Source organism: Octodon degus, unplaced genomic scaffold, assembly GCF_000260255.1.
Source record: "Octodon degus isolate 3935 unplaced genomic scaffold, OctDeg1.0 scaffold00159, whole genome shotgun sequence".
In the NCBI taxonomy this organism is placed as follows: Eukaryota; Metazoa; Chordata; class Mammalia; order Rodentia; family Octodontidae; genus Octodon; species Octodon degus.
In genome coordinates, this window is record NW_004524735.1 from 3,457,866 (window position 1) to 3,472,971 (window position 15,106).

General features: G+C 42.3%; 1 protein-coding gene across 1 annotated transcript in view; it reads right to left on the minus strand.

Annotated features, from left to right (window-relative positions):
* Ano5 (anoctamin 5) overlaps positions 1-13,827 on the minus strand; it is a 95,930-nt gene extending 82,103 nt beyond the window's left edge. Inside the window, exons 1-2 of the mRNA XM_023702836.1 lie at positions 13,598-13,827; positions 6,258-6,304 (exon numbers count right to left, since the gene is read on the minus strand). Of these exons, the coding sequence (XP_023558604.1) occupies positions 6,258-6,304; positions 13,598-13,637 (87 nt within the window). The 5' untranslated portion in view covers positions 13,638-13,827. The remainder of the gene's footprint in view (positions 1-6,257; positions 6,305-13,597) is intronic.
* Between the last annotated feature and the right edge of the window lie 1,279 nt (positions 13,828-15,106).

The window sequence follows — 15,106 nt, forward strand, 5'->3', positions numbered from 1 at the left end:
GAAGAAATAGCCATATTATAACAGCACAGGATTTTTGCTTACTTCTTTTAGTAGTGGACAGTTAGAAATTTAACAAAGCAAAAGTAGAATTTAATTGTCATTATATCAAACAGATCTAATGTATTTAGAAATTTCCATCTAACAGTAACAAAATATTCTTTAATGTATGTGGAAAATTCTCTAGGATAGACCAGATATTAGCCCATAGATTTCTGAAGGCAGAAACCATATCTGGTATTGTTTGTAACCCAAATAGTATGAACTTATAAATCAATAATGAGGAAGACTATAAAATTCACAAATACCTGGAAATTAAGCTGCTGAACAATCAACAAATCAAAAGTGAAACCCAAAGGAAATAAAAATATCTGGAGACAAATTACAATAGAAACAAAGCATATCAAACCCTTTAGGAATCAGCAAACACTGTCCAAAAAGAAAAGTGTAAGGCAGTAGATGCCAACTTTATGCGACAACAAAGATCACAAATTAGTAGTCTCTAACACTACATTTAAGAGAGCTGGGAAAATAAATTAACCAAGGTTACTAGAAGGAAATAAGAAAGATCAGAACAGAAATGCATCAAATAGAGAAAGCAAAAATACAGAAGCTAGGGGCTGGGGAGATGGCTCAGTGGAATAAGCGCTTCCTCAGCAAGGGCAAGGGTCTGAGTTCAATCCTCGGTTCCGCCAAAAAAAAAAAAAACCCAAAACCAGAAGCATCAGTAAAACTAAGGTTCTTGGGAAAAATAAAATCAACACATGCTGAGAAAGAGAGACTCAAAATCAGAAATAAATTGGAGGATACTTTAAAATAAAAATGATTATAAGGGAACATTGTAAAAAATTATACACCAAAAAATCAGATATTGTATAGGTAATGAATGAACTTTAGAAAAATTTAGAAATATAGTGTGTCTTCAGGGTGGAGAAGGCAAAGCCAGTCCTTTAAATCAATCACCATAAGGGAAAAATGTAGGACCGGGGAGATAGCTCAGCAGCTTAAGCACCTGCCTGGCAAGTGCAAGGTTCTGAGTTCAATCCCTGGTACCACAAAAGTTGAGTTCAAATCCCTAGTACCAGCGGAGACTGGAGGAAAGGTAAGGAAAGGAAGGGAGGATAATGAGACCGGGAGCTGGAGACAGGATCGGGATCTGACACATGCGTGGACGAAACTCCATGACACATGTATATATAAGAATTAGCATGCAGTGACAGTAACATCTCAAATGGCGCAGTACCATTTTTGTAGCTAATAGAGTGAATCAGAGGAATAGAAAGCTTTAACAGACTAACGAAAAATGAAGAATTGAGGACAACACAACATGGCAGTGTGCATATGTAATTCCTGCACTCGGGGAAGCTGAGGCAGGAGGATCATAGGACTGACCCAAGCATGGGTAACTTAGTGACTTAGTGAGACCCTGTCTTAAAAGAAATCATAAAAATGACTAAAAAATGTATCATTGAATGTCACAGCCTCGGGTTTCAGCCCCAGGATGGGAGAAGGGGATAAGAGGTTGAAGAATTAAAAGAGCACCAGAAAGGACTGTGGATTTATGTCAATGGTTCAGTGTTTGCCTAGCACATGCATGCCTTGGTTCTATCCTCAGCAAATTAAAATAATAATATAAAATAAAATTACCAACAAAGAAAAGCCCAGCAACAGACAGCATCGCAGCTGAGCTTTACATAAGGTTCTTAAAATAATAGCTGTAATCTAATACTTGGGTGAGTACTTTAAAAAAAAAAAACGGTTGAGTAATTACTAGCATTTTGCAAGTCTGACATGGAGAAAGTCAGCTTAAAAGATTTGTATTTTTAAATTATTATTGTAATTCTGAACACAACAACATTACCAATTAATGAGATTTATCATTATTTAGAAACACATAGTCTCTTCTTAAAGGAATAATACTTTAGAATCGGATGATCTCTGAATCTCAGCTCTGAAAGGTCATAGCTATAATAACATACTAACTGATATGGTTTCATTTCATAGATTTTGTAATCGTTTTCTGCAGTTATCTAAAGCTAATCAGATGTGTAATCTTGACCATGCTAAGCTCCCTCTGTCATGGCTTCCACACAGCGAGATGAAGACAGAAGTTCTCAGTAAATATTGGCTTTTCCTAATTAATGCTGACTTACATTCCAATGGCCATGTAATGAGTTCACTCTATCACACTCTAGTGATAAACCCTAATGAACCCCAGAGGTCGCGCGTGCACGTTCTTACCACCCCCTTCCTTTCTGCCATTTTTCTTTTTTAGCTGGAGGTTTTTTTTTTTTTTTTTTTCTTACTGAGCTTTAAAAAAATAGCTTTTTGTTCCATTGGTTTTTCTCCAATGATGTTTTGGATCTCAATTAATTTATTTCAACTCTTACTTTCACAATTATTTTCCTCCTGATTTCTCTGGGTTTCTGTCACTCTACTTCCTTCAGATGGAAGCTGGCCACAGCTTTCAGACTTTCACTCATAACTAAACACTATATTTTGGGCTACAAGTTTCCCTTTTAAAAATGCTTTGGTTCCAACTCTCAAGCACCTTTCTGTTACATTTTAACTTTCATTTAGTTCAGTTTTATTTGTCTTTGTTTTTCCTTTGAGAATTTCTGCCATGCTTGGACTATCTGAAAACACAGCACTGAGTTTCCAATCCTTGGAGATGTTCTCGCCGTACCCCTGTTACGGATTTCTTGCTTGATCCACTGTGAAAAAGGAATGTATCCTTTCTTGTGTTCATTCTTAAATTTCTTGAAGTTTAATTGCTCATAATATAATCTATCTTGTTGTTTCATGAATACCTGTTATTTTTTATTTATTCCCTGTTAAATATTTCCCTACGTATATTGAAAACCATATCCAAAACTGATAAAGTTGACTTTCCCCGCCTAAAAAAAAGATTCAGAAACCTCAATTGGAAAAATAAAATTGACTAGTGTTACACCCACACTTCTACTCTCCTTTCCTTCATTCTTCTTTCCCCACATTCTTCAATAGTTTTTTCACTTTTTTCTTTTTGAGAAAGAAGTTTTTGAGGAAATTTCCTTAGCAAATCTTTTAGGGCACATGTGCTAATGGAAACTCTCCGCACATCTTCCCACACTTAAGAACACATTGAGGGGAGACTGGAGAAAAGAGATGGAAGGGAAGGGAGGATGATGACAGCGGGAGCTGGAGGCAGGATCGGGATCCAACACGTGCATGGACCAAACTCCCTAGACTCATGTTTATATAAGAATTAGCATACAGTGGCTGAATCAGTGCTAAACGAATTACAGAATGCACAGTATTCATTACAACCAGATTGCCTACGTAACAACGGTTTTAGAGAGACAACTGTCTGAATTCGTGGCATAATAGTTTTGGTATCTTTCTAAAAGCAAAACTGTGTATGGTGCTCACTGCACTTATTGAAATGTAATGAAAACTATTCAAAACCAATAGTGCTCCCTTGTCCTGCTCCAGACTTCAGAACAGGGGCTGCACTCAAATCCTTGCGCACCTCTGTGCCCTGCGTGATCTCCAGCCCTCTCTCATTGTTCTTACTCCTCTTGGAACAGTAATTAAGCTTTTGTCTGTCTGTCTGTCTCTCTCAAGATATTTTTTCTAATCTGCTTTTAAGAATTAATCCCCTTCTAAGTATCTTCCTTAAAAAACTAAAGGTACACGTAGAGGGATACAGATATCTCCACATTTCCAGCATGACAATTCACAAGCGCCAAATCTCGGAAGTGCCCTACATACCCTTCAACAGAGGAATAGATAAAGAAAATGTGGCATTTACATACAGTGGAGCACTACTCTGCCCTAAAGAATGATAAACTTGAGTCTTTTGTAGGAAAACTGATACACATTGATTCATGAAGTTTAGGTGAATGTCATGTGTTTTTCTGTAACATGAGTAATTCAAAATATAAATAAATCAAAGAATAAAATAAATAAATATAAAAAACAATAGGAAACACATAGATATTTTGCTAAAAAGAAGAGGACAACTGGGGAGATAGCTCAGTGGTCTAAGTGCCTGCCTGGCAATCTCAAGGGCCTGGGTTCAATCCCCAGTACCACATACCATGCCAGCCCTGGAAACCCAGGTGTGGTGTGGTGGCCACTGAAACCAGGTGTGGTGGCACGTGCCTGTAATCCCAGAGCAGGAGAGGCTGAGACAGAAGGGTCACCACTAGTCTGACCTGTACCAAATAAATGAATACAAAATTTCTTAATTAAAAAAAGAAAGGGTCAAAGCGATGGAGAGGGAGCGGGGAGGGGAACACAATCAGAGGTGCCCCCACCTGGGCCAGCTCCCCATAGTGGATGGACTCGTGCACTGTGAACGTGGGCTCATAAAATTTTTAAAAAAGAAGAACATCACGAACTAAACTTTAGTCTTACACATGTGCAATTCTTTGGGCTTATGCCACAGTAGGTCCTTCTGGTCTTCGAATCTGTGCATCTGTGTGACTTTCTCAGGTTGAAATTTCTAGCTACGGCTTCTGCCTGTGGACAACTAGCTTCTTTTGCCTGTCTTAGGCCTCACCAGGCACAACCCTTAGATCTTCTGTTATACTGACCCATCTCTCTTCTCAGGCACCACATTTTTCTTTCCCAGTCCATTTCCTCTGTGTGATTCATCCGATTCCTCTGTCTTCAGATTCAAGGATTCCTTCTTTCATCTTCTCAATTTTTCCATCGAGATTCTGCAGTTTCTGTAAATTCTTTTCAGTTCTATGACTTCTGCATTTCAATAGTTTATACATCTCTTTTACTGTCATCTCAGCATTAGAAGCTACTGATTCCCTTTTCTCATTCTCCATGAGATCCAAGAAGTACGAGTCATTTTTTAAAAAAAACGTAGAAGGGGGGGCATGATTTTTTTTTTTAATATCAACACATGCACTTCCATACCCAGCTTAAATTTTTTTTATATTTATTTATGTGTGTGTGTGTGTGTGTGTGTGTGTGTGTGTGTGTGTGTGGCCAGCTCAGCCACCAGGGGGCGGGGCTGGCTGGCATGTGGTGGCTGGGGGATTGAACCAGGGTCCCTTGTGCTTTGCTTAGCTTGTTCTAGGTAGGTGCTTTAGATCACTGAGCCATCTCACCAGCCCTAGGGCATGATGTTTTGAAATTGTTGGCTTTGCTTAACTCTGATGAGAGCACCACAGAGGTGAGCAGGGTGGTGTCTCAGCATCGGATGAGCTGCATTTTCAAATCTTATATAAATAAAAAACACCTTTGGTCAAAACAAGCCTGTACATGTACACGGTGAACCCCACACAGAAGCTAAAGCTGAGAACCACTAGCAAAGAATGCCATGCTCTTTCCACCTAGCCTGCATGTTATCTTCTGTGCACTTGCGATTATCTCCTGGATTAATTTAAATATCTAACACGATGTAAATGCTGTACATATACTTGTAAACCTGCATTCTTTAGCAATAATGACAAAGAAAAAAGTATAGTAGAGATGATCAAGAAAGAAACAATTTCCTGAATGTTTCTGATTTGCAGTTGATAGAAGCCACAGATGCAGAACCCACAGACACAAAGGGGCAACCACATTAAAATGTATCATTTACTGTTTTGCTTAATGTACTTACTTTATTCACGTTGGGCTCTTGAACCTTGGCATAGTTATGGGTAAGAACACATCGTGTACTAATAACTGCATTATGATTTCTGTCACATGGAGACTTCAGTTATCTCTTTCCAAGGTTGTGTTGGATGCTGCTATCTTGCTTATCAAAGCTCCGCCTATTTGAGTTTACATCACAAGAGCCCTCAGAAGAAATTTAAACTTGGTTCCAGGAAACGGCTCAGCAGACTAGGTGTCTGCTTAAGCAAGCACAGGGACCAGGGTTCAATCCCCGGCACCACTGGCCCTTGCTGGCCCATCTCCAGGTGTCCTGAGCCAGCCACCGCAACCAGGCATGGTGGTGCATGCCTGTAATTCCAGTGCTGAGGAGTCTGAAAACAGGAGGATCACTACAAATCTGAGATGTGTAGTGAGGCTCTACCAAAAAAAAAAAATATATATTCTAGAATAACAACTAGAAATATGTAATAACAAATGTGCCCAAAGCATGAAATTTGTTTCATTTATTTAAAAGTGAACAGGAGGGAGGACAAAACAGATCCAATATGTTATGAGCAAACAAGCAAAGTTTTAACTATTCTCATACAGGGCACTGCTTCCCTTGTTTGTTTTTTCATGTCTTAACTTCAAGCAAGGTAACACATGTGCATTCAACTTACCTCACTCATTTGCAGGGTGTAGGCAGTGTCTTGACTATTACTTCTCACTAGATAAAATTAGAAAAAGAAAAGTGTTACACTGGCCAACTGATCTGACTCTGCTTGAAAATTTGTTAGGAGAAGACAGAAAATCAAGCAAAATTCAAAAATTCAAAGGAACACACCACACACACACACACACACACACACACACACACACACACACTCAGTGGAAGAAAGCATACAAGACCTTCCCAGAGCAACCTGCTCTGCACAGCTTCCAAAAAATACTTCACTGAGGACTGTTTGTGCTCTAGGGAGAAAGTATAAATGTGCAGGATATACTCCCATCCACTAGGCAGGAAATTTAGCTCTGAACAACACAGCTGTAGACTCAGAGGAAAATCACTAAGGTCCTGTTCATGGCCACCTCCTCTCTTGTACCAGGTGAGGGTCAGTATTCTCCTCACTCACCTCCTGTACATGAACTGGACAAGGTGGGAGAGAAACACTGCTAAAGCACAATACATTTCTCAGGACACCAAGTGACTATCCTCATACGGTATCGTCAAAACAACTATGTACTCACTTTTTGGATTGAAATACATGTTCTAAGAAGTTTCGAACATTAAAACTTGCAACAAAGCAAATTTTATTTTTATTCTCTAGGCACTCCAACTTGGAAAAATACTCAAAAGTATTTCCCCAGTTAAAATCATCCTACAGGAAGGGTTGGGGAGACAGCTCAGTTGCATAAGTGCCTGCCTGGGAAGTACAAGGTCCTGAGTTCAATCCCTAGTACTGCCAAAAGAAAAAATCATCCTACTTTGTTAGAGGAGGGAAAATGTCAGACTGGGAACAAAAGAAAATGTTCCTATTACTTCCCAGTCTTTCATAATAAGTATAATTTTGGAAAGAGTTACTATATATTCCAAAACTAGTAAACATAAGTAGCTCATCTGTATAGATTTTTCACAATCCAAGAAACACAGTTCATTTCATAAAACAACACTGAACCTGTTCAATGAAATTAATTAAAATTTAACAACATTTCGAGAGAGCAGACCCACGTGGTAGCATATGACTATAATCCCAGCACTTGGGAGGCTGTAAGCAGGAGGATCACTATGAGTCCGATCTACACAGTGAGACTGTGTGCAGCCCATCCTAAATACCAAATAAGTAAATAAATAACAACAGTTAGAACCCTTTTCATGGATTACACAAGTCACTTATGGTTAGGAAAAGTGTGTGAAGTACCAGGTGACATTTTAAGAGAGGCAGAGCACATTCACTGAATTATATTAAATATATTTTTAATTGTTGTACTTTATAACTTCTTGGTGTCGATCTGTTACTGCATGTAGTTTGTAATTAAACAATTTCATAGGCGTGACTTAAGAACAACCACAAAATGTGTAAGACTTGATACTACTCCCAGTTTCAGCCATTCGCTGAGGATCCTTGACAACAAATGGAGGAGCAATTCTACCCATAGAAAATGAAACAAAATAGTCCCTCCCCTGCCGTGCAAGAGTGTGCCACGAATCCACACATCTCCACAAGCACATAAATGGCAGATGGGTTTACACAATGCATGTGCCAACGCTGAATGAGCTATGCCTTCACTTTGCACAAAGAAGGTCAAAATGGTATCCTTGCTGATACCAATAACAGGATGTGCTCTGCTCCTTATTAATGTTTACCACTGTGCTGAGTTCTCTGGGCTAGTATTCAGAGTATCAGAATAAAGCTGAAGTGATTCATTTGGTACTCATATCACTTTCTTGGAAGAGCTGCTCTTAAACTGTTGCAGTTATTTTTACCAAAGTCCAAAAGGTAGCCCACTGCACCTGTATCATAATTTTTCTGAATGTAGTCTTTTTCACTAAAACATAGAAATATATGGCCACAGAGATAGTTCAGAAGTCTAAGAACCTGGTGTGCAAGCACAAGGATGCGGGTTCGATCCCCAGTACCACATTCAGTGGCAGACCTGCCCCGGGCACTCTGAGCCAGCCACGGAGTCCAGGCGTAGTGGCACACACCTGTGATCCTAGTGCTGGGGAGGCTGAAACAGGAGGATCACTATGAGTCCGAGCTGTGCAGGGAGAACCTATGCTGAATACATCAAGTTTTTTAATAAGCACAAAAATATAAAAGAACATAGCACACAATAAGCCAATATACATTACAGTGAATAATGAATGGGAGTCTGAGGCATGCCTGTTTCGGTTCTCACGTGTGGCACCTCCCCTCTCACACATGGATTTACAGAGGCTTCTATTTTCTTGAGGATAACAGCCACTAGACCAAGAACAATGCATCAAACAAAATACAGTTCCAACCACAGAAGAATCAAGTAAGTACAGGCCCAAAGCTAGGTATATGGGACATTTTAAAATTCTATTTTTTATAAAGAGAAATTTGACAAATTGCAAGCACTAGCCCTTCTTTCCTCCAATAATGTTTGTTCCATTTAACATAAAACAAGCAGATGAAAAATATCTTCAAATGTTATCTGAACTTGACACCACGTACTCAGTTGAGGATTCGGAGAAAGGATGAAACAAAACACGCAGATGCCCCCTCACACGATGACCACAGCGCTCCTCTTATGCTGTCACCTCCGCACACTCTGCCTTTTCTAGAAGGAACGATGGTGCTCCTCCCTTGCCAGCACCCACTTACAGCTCACACTGTGTTCACGTGCTGCTTCCAGGCCTTGCTGAGCATGGTCAAAGGCACATCTTGTGCAAAGCTGAAAGGTTCCCCAGAGCCAGCTCCCCTCACACACGCTGCCGCTTCTCACAACACTTCGCTCTCAATCACAGGGACACTCAGGCAGTCTTCTGAGATACACACGCATGCTCTGTACATTTTCAGAACACGAAATGCACATAATCCCAAGCCACTCCTGAAACAGACCTGTCTGCAGAGGCAGGATCAGAAGCCGGCAACTCCAAGTCAGCTTCTTGATACTTCTCCAACTTTCTCTAAAAAGAATGCAAATGACTGCGCTGCCAGGCTAGAAATCAGAGATAATAGAGGCTTGGCACTAATCACAGTGGAGAATCACCAGACGCGTGTTAAGGAGGAAACTCGGCCCACAGCCTGAGCTTGAGTTTTTCACTGAAAGCACATTACTAAGAATATACCATCCAGCAAACCCGAAGCCCCAAAATAGCCCTTGCATCCAATGATCTTCTCAGTTTACACTCGTACCAGTCACACAAAATAAAATACAGTCAGGTGCTACCAGACCAACAATTCTGTCAACAGCGGGCCACAAACAATAATGCAAGATCCAAAAAAGACTGTAACACAGCCTGGGTATGTAGTAGGATATAGAACCCATTTCTGTGTAAGTTTATTCTGTAATGCCCTCACAACCATGAAATCACTAAACTTTTCTCAGAAGTTTTCTGTTGGCAAAGAGATCACAAATACATTCACAAAAATTTGCTTTCCTGCAAGGCAGGTGGTTTCACTAAATAAGGGCATAATGTGGTTGTAAAAATATCCACAACTTTTCAACAACATTCAACTTATAAACTGCTTATTCAGTGCTGAACTCCTATGCCGTCCTTTGCAGTCGTGACTTTTCTTAAGGTAACCAAAGAATGAACACAGCAAGTCAGAATTCCCTTGCAGTGCCAACCAGTCAGGACTTCATTCAGCACTGACATGTGACTGGCAGTGGCTACTTACAAAGCAGTTTAGGAGCCTACTGCCCTGGCCACTGGATTTGCATTTTAAGGACCAGAACATAGAAGGAAAATGTTCACTTGAGATCACCGATGGCTCCTGTGTTCCACTGTGGTTGACCAGACCCCTAGAAACACCTCATTAGCAATTATTTCTAAATGCAAGACATTAATTGACTCTATAGAAACAAATCTTGTGTAAGTCAGAAACACGGACTCTACACTTAATGTTCAAAGGTGATTGAGGAAATGTAAGATTGAGTTTTACTTGTATGAGTGATTTACTCCAAGAATTCCTTCTACATGTCTCTACGCGGAAGGGAAAGTAGCTCCTAAAATCTGGTATTATGAGACCTTGAAATGTTTAGCCTTCTTTGGCCAGCACTTCTGCTTCTAAAATCATATCAGTTAAGTTTGGGGGGGAGCTTGGCTGAAGGTGGGCTTACAGAAGTCCACTAGATTGTCAGTACTGAGACACCCTCATTCTAATGAACATTCAAAGAACATTGTACAAGAGGTATAGACCACAAGAAGCAAAAACTGCTCAGTAATGTAATTGAGATTTTGCTCACATGCCTAGAAAAGTAAGTGGCCTTCGAGCGCTCTGATCCACTTGCTCCTTGGCACCTGTTGGCACTGACATTGCAATGCTCTGCTCCTGAATTCTGCACCTTGGAAAAGATGTGGACACAGAAACTTGGGCAGAGCAGTGACCCAACTCAGCTATCATACACACATGCTGCACCTCATCCATGGTTGTCCTCCACCACCATGTGGATCAGAAGCTCAGCTTTGACTGTTATACGCAACTAAATTAGATAGAAATATTATAGGCAGTCAGACAGGGCCAGACCCTCAAGGAGACAGCAGGGAAGACAAGATACACTGCAACTGTGAGAGAAATGGATGCTCTTGCTGTGGGCCAGACCTAGATAGCAAAGATCAAACAAATGCTGACCTCCCTAAAGATAAGCATCTGGGATTGATCATCACCTTGAGGAAGCCGGGAAGAGTCACCAATCCAACCACTACCTGCGGGCTTCCGGGTAAACTCCTCTTCTGTGTTCACGCTCGCCTGCTTGCTTCCTCATTCGGTTCTGTATTTAATCAATTTTATCTGAGCAATTGTGCTTGTAATCTCATTGGTTGACCACAGTTTTGTTCCACCTCATGCCCACCTAAGCAAGATTCCATGTTCTCCACCACAGACTCGCCCCATCACATGGTTTTACTCTACAAAAGTCCAGGGAAGAGACAGCTTCCTTGCGACAACCCTCTCAGGCCCCCCTTCTGTCCCTCTCTAGGACAGCAGCTTTCTTTCTCCCAATAAATCTATTCTGCTCATAACCCCCGTTTGTTCCTAAAATCCATTCTTTGGTTTTAGAGAACACAAACTCATCCCAGGTACCTTTCAGGTAGGAAGTTTCATTTTTCCTATATCATGACCATGAGGAGAAGAATAAATGGCAAAAGACTTTGCCAACAAAGGAAGACTGAAACTCTCTTGGGAATAGTTCTAAAATCATTTGAGGGTAGATTTGTGCTACCCAGGACCTCATACTTAAGTTGTATGAATTTTAAGTATAGAGTCTGGTAAGCAAAACCATCTTGAGGCTCAGTTATATCCTATGTCTGACAACTAAAAGAAGATAATGGTTCATCACCCTAGTGCTATGCTGAAATACTTTTCTTCATTATGCAGGGAGCAATTTCCCCTCTACTCTCCCTTCAATGAAAAACATCTGTTTATAGCACACATAGGTCTATCTCAGAAAAATTAATCATAAAGAATTCCTGAATGCTTTATTATTTTATTAATTTTATTGAGAAACAAATAGCAATGAGACACTTTCAAACTAATTAGTAAAACAGTTTCAATAAGTAATACATTGCATACTGTTCTCTCCTTAGTGGTTATTCATAGTTCCTGAATGCTTTAAATGGAAAACAAAAACAAAAAACTATATACTCAGGCCTGGAGACTACTAAAAGTACAGCAAAGGCCAAAACTATCCAGTAAATATTGAAAGAGCCTTTCAGTTTTATACATCTGAAAGTTATTTGTTTTCTTTCTTTGTACCGCTGAAAAACAATCATCTTTAGCAAATGTATTCATTTTACTGTTTTTACTTCATTGTTTTTCAGCAACATTTATCATAGCTCAAAGTATTCACAACATTTACTTTCTTCCATCTTCAAATTATTTTTATGTAAAAAGAGGGGAGGGAGTCTTAGGTGTCATGCAGAATGAAAGAATAAAAGAGGATAACTATCAGAATGGAAAAAAAATACCAGTAACTTGTAATAAAAGGACTTGTTGTACCAAGAATGTATTAAAAGCTATGACAGATCAACATGAAAGTATAACTCAGTTTTTTAAATGGGCACAGGATTTGTGTAGACATTTCTCAAATGTACATGGTAAGAAGTATACAAAATACTTGACACAATGGCCCTCAGGAAAAAAGTCAAAATCACATCCAAATACCACTTCATATGACTGTAATAAAACAGACAGTAGCAGATGTTCGTGGAGAAACTGGAACTTTTATAAGCTACTGGTGAGAACGTAAAATGTTGTGGACACTTCGTAATCATTTTGATAGTGTCTCCAAATTTTCAACATGGAGCTACTCCACCTGGTATATATCCAAGATAAGTGGAAACATATACAAAATCTTGGAGATGAATACTCATGGCAGCATCACTCATAGGGTGTAACTCCAAAATGCACCTGATGGGGATTCTGAGTATTTCTACAGGGATGCTACTTTCTGTGGAAAGGGGCCATAAACTGATGCAGGGATCAAGTTCAAAGACATGTTAAGAGCTCGAAGCCAGTGCCCATGAGTCCCAGAGTGGGTGGTCCTACTGCGATCTGCCTGGGTAAATTTATGACCACAGTAAATGGACTGAGTAGTGGCTGGCTAAAGTCGGGAGGATGCCACGGGAGGAGGTTCCTGTTTGAGAAGACGGAAATATTCGAAAATTACTTTATGATGTTGGTTACAAAACTCTGTAAATGTACTAAAAGCCATTGACCTTTACACTATAAATGAGTGCATGTAAAGCTATGTAAATTCTATCTCAATAAAGCTGTTTTGAAGCAGAAAGAATGGAAACGACAATGCTCTCCATTCGGTGTCCATTTGAAGATGGGATGGGAGGTCTATGCTGAGGTCTTCTGGTGTGAAAGCCTGCTTTCAGGATTTGCTCTAATGCTAAACAGAACATGAAAGTGCTGGCACTGGGGGCCTGAGAGCGCCGCAGAAGAAATACAAGCTCTTTAGGAAAACGGTTAGTAACAGAGACCGCTGCAAAGAGCTGAGCGAAAGACGGACAACTACTTCTCAACAGAACGAGGCGTCCCAGAGTCCGAGCTCTTCCAAGAGCGCGAGCACCGCGAGCCGCCGGCCCTCGGGCGGACCTGGGCGGCCAGGGCGCGGGCGGGCGGGCGAGGGACCCGCTTCCTCCGCCCGGCCGGGTGTCGCTCGGCAGCGCGGGCACCGGAGCTTGGCCCAGGTCCCGGGCTCGGCGCTGCCCTGCGGCGGGGCCGCGCGGCCGAGTGGGCCTCCCGCCTGTCCCTGTCGCCTATCGCGTTCCCCTGTCCCTCGTCCCGTCCCGGCCCAGCCCCTTCTCCCCCTCCGCTCCCACCTTCCTCCTCCTCCAGCTCCAGCGCGTCCGGCTCCTCCATCTCCGCCGGCCTCGCGCACGCAGACCTGGAGCGCGGGCGGAGACGAGCGCGGCCCGGGGAAACTGCGCGCAGTCCTCCTCGGCGTCCGCCGCCCTGGTCGGGCCTCGGCGGCTCCTCCCGCCCAAGTGCCGGCCCCCGGGGGCTGCAGCACGCCCAGCGCCAGCCCGACCTCGCAGGCTTTGGGACCCCGGCTCCGCCTCCCGGCCCCGCCCCGCCCCTCCCCCTCTGCCTCCGACCCCCGCCTCCTCCTCAGATCCCCCTGGGTCCAGCCCCGCTCCCTGCTGGCCCCGCCCACTTGGGGACTCCCCTCACCCTCCCCATCCCTGCCCGCTGGCCTTTGCTGCCCGCGCCTCCCAGGTTGCAGCGGACCCTGCGCCCCACCCTGTGTGAACACTGCCTGCCCCCTAAGCCTAGCAAGATCTCTGCTGCGGAGGAGCAACGTCCTGCCCCGGGGCCACAGCTTGAGTACTGAACCTTCCGGGGTCAGACACTGAGCCCTCCCTATTGAGTTGGAGATCTGGTGCCCACCTCCGGGGGGCGCTGTGGGGAGCACTGAGTCCCTTGAGGGGAGCTGCCCTAACTCTGCCACCCGCAGAAGACGCACCTGCTGCAAGTGTCCATGCACAGTTGGACCCCAGGTTTGAAACCCTGTCCGCTGCCAGCCCCCAGTGAGGGGAAGAGCAGAGTGAGTGTCCAGGAGAAGGGGAACCAACACGGCCAGTTGAAGATGAGCGAGTCATCCCCGTTGCGATCTCTGAGGATCTCTGAGCGTACTGTACCCATTGGGTTTGGAGCAAGCTTGGGTGGTTGGAGAGTAAGCAAGAGATGATCAAAGAAAACGCCCTGCTGTCTCGGCTACTGTCTGACCCTTGCATTGACGCTTTAGAGCTGAGTCACCTTTTGCAAATAAATGGAACAATGTGCGGCATTGGGCCTAGAAGTAATCTGGTGGTCGTCGTGGGTCACCGTGGACCTGGTTTCTTTCTTTTTTTTTTTTTTTTTTTTTTTTTGGTGCATACTGGGGATGGAAGCCAGGACCTTCATCCTGAGTTAGGTATCCGAGACCTTCCTTTAATTTGTATTTTAAGTCGTGGTGTTGCTAAATCATCAACTCGTCCAGGCTGGTCTAAAACTTCCAATCTTACCTCAGCCTCCCATGTGTGCTGGGATTACAGGTGTGGATCTGCTTGGGATCACATTATTATTACTATTACTATTATTATTATTATTATTATTATTATTATTATTATTACTTACCATCTACTTCCCTCCTCACTTCTAATAATTCATCAGTTCTGGCTAAGTGAGTCTAGACTTTAAGCAGTTCTCGGTGTATCTTGGGACTTGTGCTTGAAAGGTGAATGTACATAACTAAAAGATTTACATATAGCTATAATAAGTGACCAACCGTGAGAGAAGTGTTGGACGTTCATCTCTCCATCATTAAGCACTGTCTGGTTCTAATAAAA